Below are 16,157 nucleotides of genomic sequence, written 5' to 3'. Positions count from 1 at the left end.
AAACATGCACCCTTAAATCCCCATGAATTTTATGCACCCCTTACTTTTTTCAAGCTGGTATTTTTTAATAAATTATATTGACTTCATCATGGGAAATGTCAAGGAAATAATAATAATAATAATAACAACATATACATGAGCTATATAAAGATGTTTTAGATTTGGTTCGATGGTGTTCTTGGTCTAATATTTGGCTCAGAATTAGGACTGTTTACAGTGAAACTGTAATCTGTATTATTTATGGTTAATAGCATGTGTAAATAAAGAAAATCTAAAATGTGCCATGCACAAGACCATGTATATACATATTGATGGCCTCTGCTATAGCCTACTTTATAACAGTATAACAGTAGATTTTTTTAAAGGAGTATACTTTCCACCACTGGTTTAGCAGATATCATCCGCTGGGGACCTCATGGAACCAATAAACCTCTCAAGGACCCCTGGCCCCTGCGCCCTGGGGTTACCATGGACCCGAGAATGGTTTACACTATTCCTATTCGCCACCCTTCTTATAGAAATTGTTCAACAATTTGGTTTACTTAAGTATTCATACATCATACTGCCATGGACAGCAATAAACTATATTTTAACCACACTTAATTATTTGGCTAATTCAAATAATTAATTAATTTGTTTTGTACAATGTAAACGAAATTCGTCAGACAAAATATGAACGCTCTCCTGCTGATGAAGTTTACATGCATAATTATGATGCAGTGTAATCTGAGTGTTTCCGGGTCTGTGCATGGAAATAGAAAAGATGGAGTCTTTCTTGTACTGCGGTGGACTTTCACTGTAACGTTCTTGCGTTAAACTTGGTATCTGTGCGGTCAGAAAAGTCAACGTAATCTAGTTAAACCACTATTTGTCTATTTCTGTCAGCAGTAACTTTATCTGGGTTTGCGTTGTCAGTACGTGACAGTACACAGGGCTTATTATTTTGCGTATAAACAATGTTAATGTTTCGAACGGGATGAGCTCGAATGGTCTGCATGCGACTTCCTAAAGTGCGGTGGCAACATTGTAACTGTTACGGTTACTTTTATTGTTCTTCGTGAGACTTGAACGCATTATGCTGTGCTTATGTCATAGAAAACAGCGATTTTACTGAATAGAATTGACATTTTTATACACGCGTGTATGCGACTAATAGTGTTGCTGTTGTTTTCAAGAATAGTTGCCATTTAGGCCTTGTTTATCATAACCAGTGTTGCAGAGTTTATGCAGAAATGTCACTTGAGGATTATGAGAGACATTATGCGTCGCTAAATTCAGATTTGGGTAGTGATTCGGTCGCCAGTGGACGATCCACGCCTGCTACTTACAGCGGCGAAGAGGAAAAGTTGCATTACATTCCTATCCGGATTCTTGGGAGAGGGTCGTTTGGGGAAGCGACCCTTTACAGGAGAACAGAGGTACGAATAATTCAGTTTGATCAGTCATAATGATCTGTATCACGAAATAGGCTACTGTATATTGTAAATCAGGCCACTGTGATTTTTCTAGCTGTGGTTGGATAATAAAGTTCTATTATTTTCCAAATAAGAATGTCATGTGTTATTGTGACTGATTTTGCTTCTGACAACTACAGTGGCTTTCTGTTCCATAACCTTGTGAGACATTCTTGTGTCAGAGCGAGATAAATGACACCCTCAATACCTCCCTTCAATGGAAAGACAGACAGGCTGGCTGTATGTAGGCTACACAGTGAAATCCTAATTGTAATCTTAACTCTGAGAGTGCACTAATTTGTACACTGTGGGTTACACTTGGATACATTGATGGTGATGATTTACAGTACACGTGTGCACTACTAGTCTATTATTACTATACAAATATCAGACATTCCTTCTATGTGATGTTCCCAGGACAACTCTCTGGTGGTTTGGAAAGAGGTGGATCTGAACTGCCTTTCGGAGAAGGAGCGCAGAGATGTTATGAACGAAATAAGCATCCTGTCCATCCTCCAACACAACAACATCATAGCCTACTTCAACCACTTCATGGATAAGAACACCCTACTCATCGAGTTAGAATATTGCAATGGTATGAAACATATCTCGGCTTTATTTGACCGATTGGTTTGAACGTTGGTTCACACAAGTGTCATAATTATTGTATGACTGCTCCCTTTCAGGAGGAAATCTGTATGAAAAGATCACCCAACAGAAGGGAGTGCTTTTCTCTGAGGAGGTATGTTGTAGGTGTTTTACACATCAATGCTTGGTAATACAATATGTCTTCATCATTGATCTTATTGTTCTCAGGCGGTCATATGGTACCTGTATCAGATTGTTTCAGCCGTGGCCCACATTCACAAGGCTGGGATCCTGCACAGGTAAACTGCTTTAAGTTTGGACTTTTAATATACTTTTATTATATTATTATGGTAATGTTTATAGTTGTGTTAGTTCTTATGTTGTTGTTAGGATAGCTGACTGATTATTTTGTGACTTAGCCCACAGTATTTTGGCCTGGCAGTGGTACCACTATGTTTTCTGTCCCTTCCCTTTCCCTTATCTCATAGGGATATCAAAACGCTCAATATCTTCTTGACAAAGACTGACCTCATCAAGTTGGGTGATTATGGACTTGCAAAGAAGCTCGACTCCCAGTTTGCCATGGCTGAGACAGTACGTTTTTATTTGTTGCCCAATGCCCATATTAGCAAGGAAAATAAGTCATTTTTGTTGTTGTTGTTAGGACGTCAGGCGCAGAGCTGTGTGTGGGCTTATCCACTCAAGCCCTATATACTGTAAATTCATTGAATGTCAAGTAGCGAAAATGTTCTATCATGATTGTGAGTTTTCAGATCTGCTTTTTTTGCAGAACGTTTGCCACTTTGCCACTACCATTAAAATGGTAAATGGAACATTTATATAGCACGACACATACAACGAACATGGCAGCCATAGAGCATGACACTGAACCCCTGCACCCACATATGTTTGTACCCCTGTACAAACATATTTATCTTTTAATTTAATTTAATTTTGTATTAAAAAGATAATTTAAGTATACACAATAAAACATGTGGAATGGGTTATCAATCAATCAAACAAACTGTCGCTGGCGCTTTGGCATGGGGGGTCAGATCAACATATTATGGAATGAATTCTGTACTGGCCATATATGGAGTGTGTCTTGAGTGTACAGGGTTTGATGAGGTCAGATCAGAATATGGAATCAAATGTCAGAACAGGTCAGCTCCATATATGGAGATCTAAGAGTTTGAGGTTTGAGGTCAGATGTAGAGTTGCTGGCTGGCTACATGCAGATCTAGGTGATGATCCAGTCTTCTCCGTGTACGGCTATCCAGGGTTTGATGAGGTCAGTGTCGTGATCTTCATAAATGGAGACGGCCATATATGGAGCGTCGGCCATATATGGAGCGTCGGCCATATATGGAGCGTCACCATATATGGTGGTTTGACGTGTCACGACTCACGAGGCGTGATGTCACAAGGTACAAGTTGTTTAGTATAATGTGAAGGGCTAAGTGATTGTTGCACAGTTTAATTGTTATACCATAGGGATGTCATGAAAATCTATTGAAATTGATAATTATCCATCAAACTGAGTCAAATTGCTAGTATCAAGAGCTTGAATAATGGTTGTTATTTGATGTGCACTGTGCACACTGCAGTTAAAAGAAGAGCCACTAGATGGCAGAAGGATACTGGATACAGCTTCAGTTTACTGTCCTGTAAAAAGCCACCAGGATGAGAACTCTTCTTATTTCTGCAGTTTACAAAGTTAAAGTTGAAAGTAAAATTGAATCTTGGATTTGGAGAATTGTGACACCCCTACGGTTTCAAGGGGGAGTGGTTGAACCAGGCTAAATCACGACCATATTATGTAGAAACACCATCTGATGGGAGACATATTATTAGAAGTGTCTGTTTCTAATTGTCTGCTGTGACCTCGGCTTGGTGCTATTCTGGTCTGATGAGGACCACAACAGAGCAAGTCAGAGGGACTATATGAGGCTGCAGTGAATTTGCTTAATTATTATTTTTGCTTTCTCTTTGTCTTCTTAGTGTGTGGGAACCCCATATTACATGTCACCTGAACTGTGCCAGGGTGTGAAGTACAACTTCAAATCAGACATCTGGGCCATGGGCTGTGTCATCTTTGAAATCATGGCTCTAACGAGAACATTTGATGCCACGGTAGGTTTGTTATTTGTTAGTAGAGTTTGAGACAGACAATTTCATAGAATCACGTCAAAATTATTGTTGGCATTGTTATAACGTTAACATTGTCCTGTTTGTGTCCATCCAGAATCCTCTAAACCTGTGTGTGAAAATAGTCCAAGGCAACTGGACTATGGAAGTGGACTCTAACGTTTATTCTGCTGAACTTATCAAGCTGGTATATAAGTGCCTAGATCAAGTGAGTGAAGAGAAAGGGCAAATGTCCTCTATCAGACTTTAGAGAAATGAATGGCCCAATGCATGCCATGAGCTAATGCTGATGTTTAACATAATGCTTCACAAAAGTTAACCTAACAAGTGTTTAATTTAATAATCAATAAGCATGTTTATTGGAGATACCAATACCAGAAACCAGAGAACCAAACAATTAACCACAATTTTATATGCCGTAGTATGATGGTGCAAAAAGGGCAAATATGGGGGAAATAGCCAATCTTCAAGCTCACAACGTTGTGTGAGCTTGTAGCTTGCTATTTATGAAAATTCTATATTTCATAGATTATATTTTAATAATTAGTTGGTTGAACTGTTGCACCCCGACTAAAGTGACTGATGGATTCATCTCCCAGGATCCTGTGCAGAGACCCACATCGGATGAAATTCTGGACCAGCCGATCATTTCCTCCTGCAAACAGTAAGTTGGTTGCCAGGGAGAGAATGTGGTTAACATAATGGCAAGCTGCACTGCAGAATATTCACACTTTACATGAGTGTTTGTACACTGGTTGTACCAAATCACTGAAGCTCATTGCACATTATTTCATCTTGGTCGATAGTAAGTGATATGTTTATGTTAAAATAAGTGCTCCCAAAATGGCAAAAGATTGACGTCTCGTCGGTCGTCTCGTGGGACTTGGGGGGATATGAGTTACGATTCTGTCCATATCGGGACATAATTTGAATGTTGCTCAGTCGGCCTAGCGGCTCGCTCAGCATCGAATCAGGAGGGAGAACTTATCCAATATCCAGGATACAGGATAAACAAGTGACATTGGAAGTAATGACACAAAGAAATGAGCAGACAAAATTGGAACTCGAACTCTATCAAATTTAAGCTGATAAATATGTACACTCAAACGATTGGATGAAATTGGCAATCCGCCTGAACAGTTATTTTCTGTTCATTAAGGACCACATAAAATTGGTCCTCACGAATGTTCATGATAAAATGCCACAATTGTTTTCTACTCTGTCTGTCTCATTCATGGGAGTGCTGTGGGCACCCGTCCACCAGTAACATCATCGATGGGAAATCCAAGCTATTCAAAACTGCAGGCTTTCTATTCCTGAAAAGTTGCAATACGATAATGGAAGCCATCGTTCTCACGATAATAAAAATCTAAATCTAAATTTAAAAAAATGAATGTTTATAAAAAAAACTGCCTTACGATGATGTCACTGGTGGGCGGGTTTCTGAACTGCCCACAGGCCTCCTATGAGACACAGACTGAGTAGAAATAATGTGTGGTATTTTATCATGTAGTAGGGGAGGCTGAACAAACAGTCAAAAAGGACACGCACATAAATACCTATAGGCTGGGTGCTGGATCAAAATAAAGTCAAACTAAACTGAATAATTTTATCATGAACATTAGTGAGGACCAATTATATGAAAAGTGGTGAAGTGGCCCTTTACAGAGCTGGAGAGACAGGGAGACCCCCTATTACTGAACACGCACTACTACAGAAATGATTACTATCTGAATGAGACATGAGGTTGAAACTTTAAAATAACACTTAAACTACCTTTTAATAGGTTTTCAATCCCTCATGTGATTTAGACAATCATATTAACTGTGAAAATGTAGTGAAATTGCAATTGATAATGTTGACATGCTGATTGTCTGTCATCAATCCCTCATGCAGGGAGCTAGAGGAACGAGTTGCCTTGCTTAATTCTGCAATGAAGAAACCAAAGTAAGTTGACTTTTACATTGGACCGTCAGTGTTGAGGATAATCAGTTGCAACACTTTATATAATAATAACACAATCTGGGAACCCATTCAGTATTTTTGCTTCTGAGTTAGGGCTTTTCTTAGTCCACTTCCTCCCGGGTGCTTCTGTGTTTATTTCTACTAACAACAATACTACATGTTTCGGGCAGTGGTGCTGACAGATTGAGTGATTAGTAACAGTAACATGTCTTGCATTAGTATATCATTACTTTTACAAACTGTGTAATTTATTATTGTTAATACCAGTATAACAAGTAAGAAGTAACACATTGCTTTCAGAATCACTTATTTATACTTTGTAAGCTTGTAATGAATTCATTTGTCTACCATTTGCAACCAATATGTGTGTTTCATCATGACATGAACTGTAGGCTTCTAAAATAGCATTGTAATACTAACAACATTATTGTGGTATTGATAATCCATATAGCCTACTCTCTTCCATTTAATAAGTCTAGTCCCTTTGCACTTAATTTGAGGCTGTTTTGAGGGAATAATGTAGTAATATAACACATTACTTACAGATTATGTATTTTTAAAGTAATATGTAATATATTTCATTTTGAAAATAACTTCCCCAACACTGTTAACTAGTCAACATTTACACTGTGTTGTGTTTTGTTTCTTTATGGGAAATGTTCTTTTTGCATTTTAGGCTGAGCACAGCGACAGAGAGCCCTGTTGCAGTGGTGACCACCCGCTCCAGGGAGGTGTACTTCTGGGGCGGGGGGAAGTTCACCCCACAGAAAATGGACTCGTTCAAAGGGGGAAGCATTGCCCAGCATGTGTGTGCTGGAGAGAGCCACTTTGCAGTGGTTACAGTGGAAAAAGAGCTCTACACCTGGGCTGTGAGTGAATTGACCCATTTCAGTCAGATATCTCACAAATAGATTGAACAAATATTTATTATACAATTACAATTTACAATTTAGGCATTAAGCAGACGCTCTTAATCCAGGCATTTAGCAGACGCTCTTAATCCAGGCATTTAGCAGATGCTCTTAATCCAGGCATTTAGCAAACGCTCTTAATCCAGGCATTTAGCAGACGCTCTTAATCCATAGCATGGCAATACATCACATACATAAAAAGTAGTTATCATGAAACATGTGTAAAATAAGAACTATATAGTATATACTATACTATACTATACTATACTATACTATACTATACTATACTATACTATACTATACTATACTATACTATACTGCATACTGTATAACATTTTATCTTGGCGTTTGGCTCTGCTATATTTTTCTCCCTGCTCGGCACAATTATACAACCATCATTAACCATTAAAAGCAGGGAGATAGATATACACGGATAAGTGCTAGTATGGTGGTATAAATGAGTGGTTCTTGGGACCCAAAGGGTTCCTTGAGGGGTTTACAACGGTTAACAACTTCTTGCAAATAGCGAAAATAGCCAGTCTACAAGCTCAAAGATGCGACACGTTGTGAGCTTGTAGATCAGTTATTTGAGCTATTTTCGAACATTCATGAAAATGTTCGGGGGCTGAGGCATACATATCAATTTGTGGGGTCCTTGAAAATATTTGAGAACCATTGGTATAAATAGAATGACAAACTGATCGTACAAACTCCTGCTCTGCTCTCTGTTGTCAGAATGTCCAAGGAGGGACCAAGATGGTGGGCCAGCTAGGTCACGGAGACCAGGCCTCGTACCGGCAGCCAAGGAAGGTGGAGAAGCTGCAGGGGAAGGCCATCCAACAGGTGGCCTGCGGGGCTGATTTCACAGCCTGTGTCACTGGTGAGTCTGAATGGTGACCAAAGTAGACAACAAAATATTAGAAAGGTGTAGTAGTAATATTTCTTTACTGCTAGGGGACTGAATATATTCCCCTGGGGGACCCTGGTGAATGAATAGGGTATATTTGGTTGCTAAATAGCTTTTTATCTTGCAAAACAACAATATATAAATTAAGCCTTATTCTCATGGGCCGATGAAACTACAGGCTACACACACTTCCGTGTTGTCTTATCCCTGGAGTCTTTATTCTAGCACTAGCTGCAAATACAGCAAAATGAGTTCAATCTTATTTGATCAAACAAGGCTAGTGTGTGTGTGTGTGTGTGTGTGTGTGTGTGTGTGTGTGTGTGTGTGTGTGTGTGTGTGTGTGTGTGTGTGTGTGTGTGTGTGTGTGTTTGCAGATGAGGGTCAGATGTACATGTTCGGATCAGACTACTATGGCTGCATCGGAGTGGAGAATGAGGAGGGCATGGAGGTTCTGAAGCCCGTCCTTCTGGAGTTCTTTGAGGAGCGGCCTGTTCGCTGGGTGTCGTGTGGAGACAACCACGTGGTGGTCCTGACTCACAGTGGAGATATATACTCCTGGGGCTGTGGAGAACATGGTACAAAGCAGACAGGGCTGTTTCCGCAGTCCCTATTTTGGGCATGTTATTATAGTCAAGAATATTCCAAATATATCTAAAACATTTTTTAAATGACCCCAAATAGCAGATCTATGAGCTTGTAAATGAGATATTCACTTAAGTGATTAAAACGGCATGTACAATTGCAGATTTCAAATGATTGTCAAACTCACTGTTTTTGTGGTACTGGCACTGACCAGCAGATGGAGCCAGTGTTCATTCCTTTTGATGCACAATGAAAGTTCTGACCCACAGACTGTTGGTGGTCTACTTTTAATGATTTCTATGATCTCCTGCCACAGGGCGTCTTGGCCTGGAATGTGAGGATGATTTCTCTTCTCCGATGCAAGTAAGAGACCATGTTCATATTGCTATTATGTTGCTATATAATGTTTATTGGAAAAAAGAAAAGAAAAATAGAAAAAAGAAAGAGGAAAAAACGTGTAGCCAAGACAATATTAATCACATTTGTTCTTTCTACATTATGATGTCCTACGTTCCGTCAACATTTTTCCGTCAAGGTGGAGCTCCCTAAAGGAGCCATCATTTCCTCTGTGTCATGCAGCAGTGATGGAACCTTCTTTTTGACAGAGGCCGGGAAAGTTTTGGCCTGTGGGAACAATGAATTCAACAAGCTTGGCCTGAACCAGGGTATATCTGGCCTCAAGAACCACCCCGGAGAGGTACTTTGTCATATAATAATTACAATCAATCCATCTCTTTAAGAGAGATTCATGTCACAACCATGAACAATTAAGTCAGAATAGTCAATTCTTAAAACACATGTTTCTGCTTCATCAGAGCTTCCAGGCGATCCCGTATACCACCACACTGACCTTGGTAAAGCAACTAGCCCGGTTCAAGATTCTCGCCATCTCTCCGGGGAAGAGCCATACTGCCGCTATCGACGGTATTGCAAAAGAGAGTCTCTTTATTTTCGGAAAGTACATATTTTATCTCACATTATGATGTGATGAATAATAATTCCAGATGATCTTTGGCCTTTCAGAACGGGGTCGACTGATCACCTTCGGCTGTAACAAGTTTGGCCAGCTGGGAGTGAAGGACTTCAAGAAACACCAGTGTGTCCAGGTCCTGGTGGGACCGTTTGGAGGGAAGGTCGTGACCAAAGTGTCCTGTGGAGACGGCTTCACCATTGCAGCCATCGAGGGTTAGATAGATATAATGTTATTTTCTTTTTGTGAGGGGCGATGTCAACCTTTTAGTGTGTGTGCTAACACAAACTTGCAACAATGAAATTGATAAAATGGTCAACACAAGTTTCTCAATACTGTATTGTCCTATGGATGGCCCTGTAGCCTCCAGAGTCCAGAGCAACAATGCAGTACACTCTGACATGGTTAATATCAGTCTCTGATTCTGATCCGGTCTGGGAAATAACTTCCGTCATCAGGCGGCCGAAATCTGTGAGGGTTCCCCTAGGTTAAAATGTGTTTAGTTTGGTATAATCGTTTCGTTTCTTTTGGTATAATTTTGGCCCTGTGACAGTAGTGTCTTTGGATCAATACGAGTTATTTCTGTGTCATCCTTGCAGACAATCAGATCTTCGCCTGGGGAAATGCAGGAAATGGCCGCCTGGGGATGCCCGCTGACAAAGGCTTTGGCTCAGAGGTTTGCCCTGCATTACCCAGGCCCATCTTTGGTTCTCTTCATTATGTTCCAGACCTCTCGTGTCGTGCATGGCACACCATTATCATAATGGGTAAGACATCACCTCCACTCGCCCCTACTGCAGAAAGCTGGCCACAGCTAGCAGCTTATTGTTTAATAAAAACAGTTGCCTTTGTTCCCCTTTACAGAGAAAGTTCTCAACTCTAAGACCATTCGCTCTAACAGTAGCAACCTTTCAATAGGTAATTGCAAATTATTTTCAATGAGCACCACTTTGTGTATTGCTGCAAATTCTTCTCTCTGTGAGCTAAATAATCTTCTGAGTTTAGTCTGCATTTGTGTGTGTGTGTGTGTGTGTGTGTGTGTGTGTGTGTGTGTGTGTGTGTGTGTGTGTGTGTGTGACGCGCACGCGCGTCCGCTCGCACATGTCTGGTTCCGTATAATTCAGGAGCAGGCCAGGAAGCGTCTACATCCACGGTGGATATGGACATGGAGCCGGGCGCAGCAACAGCGTGTCGTGACCGGGTTCTAGGGGGCACAATGGAGGCTGACACCGAGGGCCTCCGCAGGGGCACCTCTATGATGTCACTGGGAAACCAGACCGGGGACAGCTCCTGTCCCCTCTGGCTTAGAAAGGTGCGTTGCCCTATAACCACAGAATATTGCCAGATTGGAAAGCTTCATTCAATCCACAGGGAAATAATTGGCCAGATTCTGACACCTGGCATTTTGCTCTTTATGTCACACTCGTGGGGAAACGTTACCACCTGGCTGAGTATGATAGATGTATGTAGAATGTCACCATGTGAATAATGGTCTCTAACCTCTGCCTATCGTCCACTGTTTCTCCCTGCCAGGAACTTCAAGATGCAGAGTTCATACCTATGCCTGTGGATTCCCGCGGCTTCACAAAAGACCCGCTGTCTTCATTCAAAGACAGTGTGACTCTTCCCTATGATGAGCTACAGGAACTGAAGGCTGCTGCAGCCGCAGCAGCTTCCATTGACAAAGGCCTCTCTGTAATATTAACACACATGGTGTTTTTTATAATGTTCTCATCTTCTAGATGACATTGTAACCCTTAATCTTTTGCATGTATAGCTGTCAGTATTTTATAAATACATTTGGATAAGAAGGTCTGAACTTAAGTCTAGACAGGTAAATTGGACAACTATATCAGACCAGTAAAAGAAACATGTTTCCATAATACTAGTGTTCTATATTTCATTTCATTTATTGAAATCACCATATGTTACAGTAGTCCAGGGGTCGGCTGGGGACCTCCAAAAATACTTTGGCCATGTCTCACATCCACTGCAGTAGGCTGTGCAACTTGCATTAACCCATTCTGTACTTTAAACATATATTCTTTAATTATTTCGACGTCAGGCCTAAATGGGTTAAGATTAAGAATGTTTAATTTCTCCACTTAATCCATGGGTTTGTTCACAGACTAAACGGATGGAATGTGACAAGGTCAATGGGTTGGAGGAGACTGGAGGCTGTAGGAAAGGAGAATCCATGTCTTGCTGTAAAGCAAGCAGTGTCGTAGCACAGGTCTGTTGCACACGCACACACACACACACACACACACACACACACACACACACACACACACACACACACACACACACACACACGCTCGCGCACACACTGCTCTCTGGGAGCATCCAGGCTGCACTCTGACCGATCTTGAGTGAAAAGCCTGGTTGTTCCGAGTGTCTGAACAATGGCAGAGTTTATCATGGAAAAATGCTACGGTTTGTCAGCTTGTTTGGTACTCTGTCTGGACAGTATATTAAACACATATCTACATGTAACAAAACAGGTAATAATCATGCTTATACTACATGGGATGAACTTAATTTGAATAAAATTTAAAAGATGAAAATGTTAACGTTTATAATGACTATGTACTGTGACCGTTCATAAGAGTTCTCTCTGACAGTGAGCCATGCATGCACACACACACACACACACACACACACACACACACACACACACACACACACACACACACACACACACACACACACACACACACACACACACACACACACACACACACACAAACACTGGTTTTGGTGTTTGCTTGTATGTAGCCTCGGAGACCACAGGCGTTTTGTTTAAAAGGAGACATGTGTATTGTGTACACGTAAACACCCAAACTAGTACGTTTGAGTTAACAGGTTTATGCCTTATTGATTTACAGCTGCGAGAAACAATCAGTTGTCAAGAAGTCAAGATTCAGATGCTTGAGAAGCAGGTGGGATGTTCATTCTCAAATGCCACTATAATGCCGTATTTGACCTATTTTGTGTTATCTGTATGACAATAGAATGTGTGTTTTTGCTCTGAACAGGTAAATGACCAACTCAAGGAAAACGAGAGGCTCTGGGCAGCCATTGGCAATCTAACGCTGAGAGAATCGGACAGTAACGGGCTGTACCGCTCGGGTCGTGCGCTTGATGATGGTGGAGGAAGAGGAGGGGGATTTACAAACCATGGGGGCAGATCGGCAGGGGCTAGTCCGTGAGCTTAAACCTGCAGATGTTCTGATCACTGAAGAAGAAGACAGAGCTCTTTGCACGTGTCAAACCACACAGGATATGCCTGTTGGGTGGTGGAGACTGGGCTTCAGTCTGGGCAGGACTAAAGGCTAATTTATACGGAATGGCCGTGTAGCTTGACAAAAATGACAGATTTGAATAACAACGCATGTTTTTTCCTATTGAGAATCCGTTGTTTTCGCCGAGTGACAAGGTAGTGCCATGAAGCACAGTATAAATTAGCCCTAAGTTGTCATGTTTTAGGGATGTCGGAGATGAGGTGCAGAACTTAGTACTCAAATATTACTTAACACAAGGTAGGCTAATGTCCACTCACAATGCGTTACACCATACACACTCAATGCATGATGTTTTATTTAAATATGTAAGACAATACTTTTACGTATGTCACGTTTGTACACTATAGAAATGGGTGCAGTGATCTGGCTATGCAGTAGTTTTCACAGACAGATGTTGGCTGGATTCAACATTAATTAAAGTGACCCTGACACCTGCGACAGGCAATCTGACTAGTGTTACTTAGCAATGTGAATTTAACAGGATATCAAAATAGCAGGGGAAGCATTTTTACTAATATATATAGGCTAATACAGAGTAGGTTTATTATATTCGGCTCTTGAAATAAGAATAATGTATCATACTATAAGAATGACAAAAGCTTGGGTGACCGACAAAATGTTCACATTTATCTAATTATTCATGTCAATGCCGTCATGTGAAAATATTACCTTTTTAATCACTTTATTTTAGATTTACAATTAATGTGATGAGTCAAAATGCCAAATACAGTATAGACTTACAAACCATCTTGTATTGATATTAAATATAGCTTATTTCGATACAAAGCCATATTTTAACTTTCCTTTGCCAATATTAACGTTTTTGCATGTTGCTATATTTACAAAAGGCGTTTACGTGAAGCATAAGACTACTGACTAATTTCTGACACATTTTATCATTGCCTTAAATTCTTAATTAGTGTTTTAAATCAATTATGTCTTCTTGGTGACATGGTTGTATGAACACTTAAATAATGCTTAGACTGTGCTAAATGGTGCCTTGTGAGACATGGTATATTGTAGTCAACCATATTTCTGTACTGTGTGGACGTTTTTTACAATTTTATTTGTCTTTGGTACCTGTGTATGTTTCTGAAAAATGTGTATGGCCTTTTTGCATCATTTGTGAAACCATAGTATTAATCACATGTGTAATTTTCAGTGTCTTATTTGGTTTTAGGCTTGAGTGTAAACATCAAACATAAATTTGAAACAGTATTTTATAAGCTATCATGTCTTGGTTCACAGCTGTAATACCAGACACTAGAACTCTGGCAATGTTTCCATTCAGTACAATGCAAATGTATTCATGGTCAAAGTGCATTATCCCATTTAAACAAAAAACTATATAGTGCAAGTATGGCAATGTACCGGTATGGATGTTTTTTTTACTGTTTGTTTTCAGCCTCAGCATTTCCTTTTAAACCAAATATTGAGTATATGTTGCAGTTGTCTATAATGATCGCCATTTCAAAGAAATTATTTTATTGTTCTTTTATGCTATTTTATGCTTTCATTAAAAACAAATAAAAAAACCCACATTTGCGTCAAATTCATTGATTGTTGTTCACAATCAGAAATGTCTTTATTGCCATTTGCCAGATGTGTTTGCATATACAGTATAGCGTACTAGGAATTTGACTTAATGTACAGGATGAACAGGTGTTCGCAGAAGTCAAACAGAACATTACACATAACCATGAAACATTAATAGACAAAACTACAGCGATGTAGACAATTGCAAGATACTAATGTAATACAAATTAACTATAGTACTATTCAATATTGACCTTAAAATAGCTTCTAAACTAGTAATACCACATCATGGTTGTGTATGCCTCCATGCACCAACTAGTTGTGTAATGAAATTCCCTCGACGTGTTCCGGAGACATCGCCTTTCACAAGATTGGAACAGACATGAAGTCACAGTGACCTTGACCTTTAACGTTTGGCCACTCACTACTTCTAATCAGTTCAGCCTTGAGTCAAAGTAGACATTTGCACCAAATATATGATTTCCACAAGGTGTGTGTTTCTGACATTGCGTTAGGGACATGGTTGCCGGCTGGCCAGACAAACAGACAGATGGACAAACGGACTATAATAACAATAATAATATTGCTGATGGAGGCATACACAAGTTACACAACACACCAAAGAAGAATGTGGGGCAAAATAAAAAACAAAAAATGCGCGTTCATAACTTAAATTAACTGAACTTTACCATATTAATGATAAATGTATAACCGAAAACACTATTTGCGACAACGGGGAGGTGGGGGGCGACATTTGATGTTCTGGCACATTGGGATGTGTCGTTCTGCTGCGTTTGGGGCAAACCGGCGTGTACAGTGAGGGCAGGTCACGTAGACTACGTAGTCGGGGGTCATCTGGGTCATGGTCTGATGGTTCTGTCTCCGCTTGCTCTTCATCTGGAAAAGAATCAAGATTGAATGTTGAGCTTTTCCTTTGAAAAGGCATGAATTAAATGGAAAACAAATTATATGTTTTTAAATTTGACCCTATTATGTAGTGTCTATGCTGCCTTCTTGGCCAGGCCCCCTTTGAAAAGTGATTGAAATCTCAATGTGGTATTACACTGGTTAAATAAATGATATATAATAGCCTATATAAAGAAAGTGTAATACAGTATGTTCAATAACTGCAGCTGAAAGTTTCTTGGCCTAACAATACCTCTGGCGTCTTGCTTCTTGTGTTGGTCTTCAAGAACTCCTCATTTTGTGTTCCCTTGGCCCTGGCACTGTACATGTCATAAACTTTGCGTTGAGACTGTTGAAGCTTTTTGCAGACTGTCAGGTGCTTCTGTAATCGTTCAGCCATAAACTTTCTACTGCAGATTTCGCAAGGGACAAGCACAAGTTGCTTGGACGTGTCTGGTCTCTCTCTGAGGCTGTGCTCCACCTCGTCTCTGTTGGTGTGGTACCGTGACCTGTCCTGATTCCTCTCATTCAACTTGGTGTCCTCCTCGTCTTCCTCTGATATCCTCTCAGCTTGTCCTCTGCCTTTTGTTTTCTGTCTTCCACTGTGTGAATTATCTCTCGTTCCTTCCCCTACCTCACTTTTTTCTTTCCCCCTACTACTTTTTCTGTTCTGTTCTTCCGCATCTCTGCGCTTTGTTTCCCTTTCCTCTTCAGCTCTCCTGTCTCTTGTTGGCTGTTGCTTCTTCACAGTAACCCTCTCTTCTGTTCTGCCTCCTCGTCTGTTCCACTCTTCTTCACGCACACTCTTATTCCTATCTCCGTTCCTTTCCACTTGCTCCTTCTTTCCCTGCCGTCTCAAGTCCTCTGGTGTCTTTTCATATCTGG

At 40.3% G+C, this 16,157-nt stretch overlaps 1 protein-coding gene across 1 annotated transcript; it reads left to right on the top strand.

Moving 5' to 3' along the window:
- Positions 1-764: 764 nt before the first annotated feature.
- Positions 765-14,364, top strand: nek9 (NIMA related kinase 9). Its single transcript, XM_083791862.1, has 23 exons — positions 765-1,418; positions 1,872-2,049; positions 2,141-2,196; positions 2,271-2,341; positions 2,531-2,636; positions 4,044-4,175; positions 4,288-4,398; positions 4,790-4,854; positions 6,087-6,137; positions 6,832-7,024; positions 7,802-7,946; positions 8,348-8,548; positions 8,872-8,918; positions 9,091-9,252; positions 9,371-9,479; positions 9,579-9,740; positions 10,125-10,292; positions 10,390-10,443; positions 10,650-10,837; positions 11,059-11,220; positions 11,654-11,758; positions 12,414-12,467; positions 12,564-14,364. The coding sequence occupies exons 1-23, from the start codon at positions 1,233-1,235 to the stop codon at positions 12,735-12,737; spliced, it is 2,880 nt and encodes a 959-aa protein (XP_083647988.1). The 5' UTR covers positions 765-1,232; the 3' UTR covers positions 12,738-14,364.
- The last annotated feature ends 1,793 nt before the right edge of the window (positions 14,365-16,157 follow it).

Source organism: Protomyctophum parallelum (assembly GCF_964188405.1).
Source record: "Protomyctophum parallelum genome assembly, chromosome: 20".
NCBI lineage: Eukaryota > Metazoa > Chordata > Actinopteri > Myctophiformes > Myctophidae > Protomyctophum > Protomyctophum parallelum.
Note: the sequence above shows the minus strand (reverse complement) of the source record. Positions and strands in the feature narration are given on the sequence as shown.

Bases quoted from the DNA above. Each gene is read 5' to 3' on its own strand.
- nek9 (XM_083791862.1), top strand. From the start codon at position 1,233: ATGTCACTTGAGGATTATGAGAGACATTATGCGTCGCTAAATTCAGAT. The intron at 2,637-4,043 runs GTACGTTTTTAT...TTGTCTTCTTAG, and splicing joins AGTTTGCCATGGCTGAGACA to TGTGTGGGAACCCCATATTA. The intron at 11,759-12,413 runs GTCTGTTGCACA...ATTGATTTACAG, and splicing joins CAAGCAGTGTCGTAGCACAG to CTGCGAGAAACAATCAGTTG.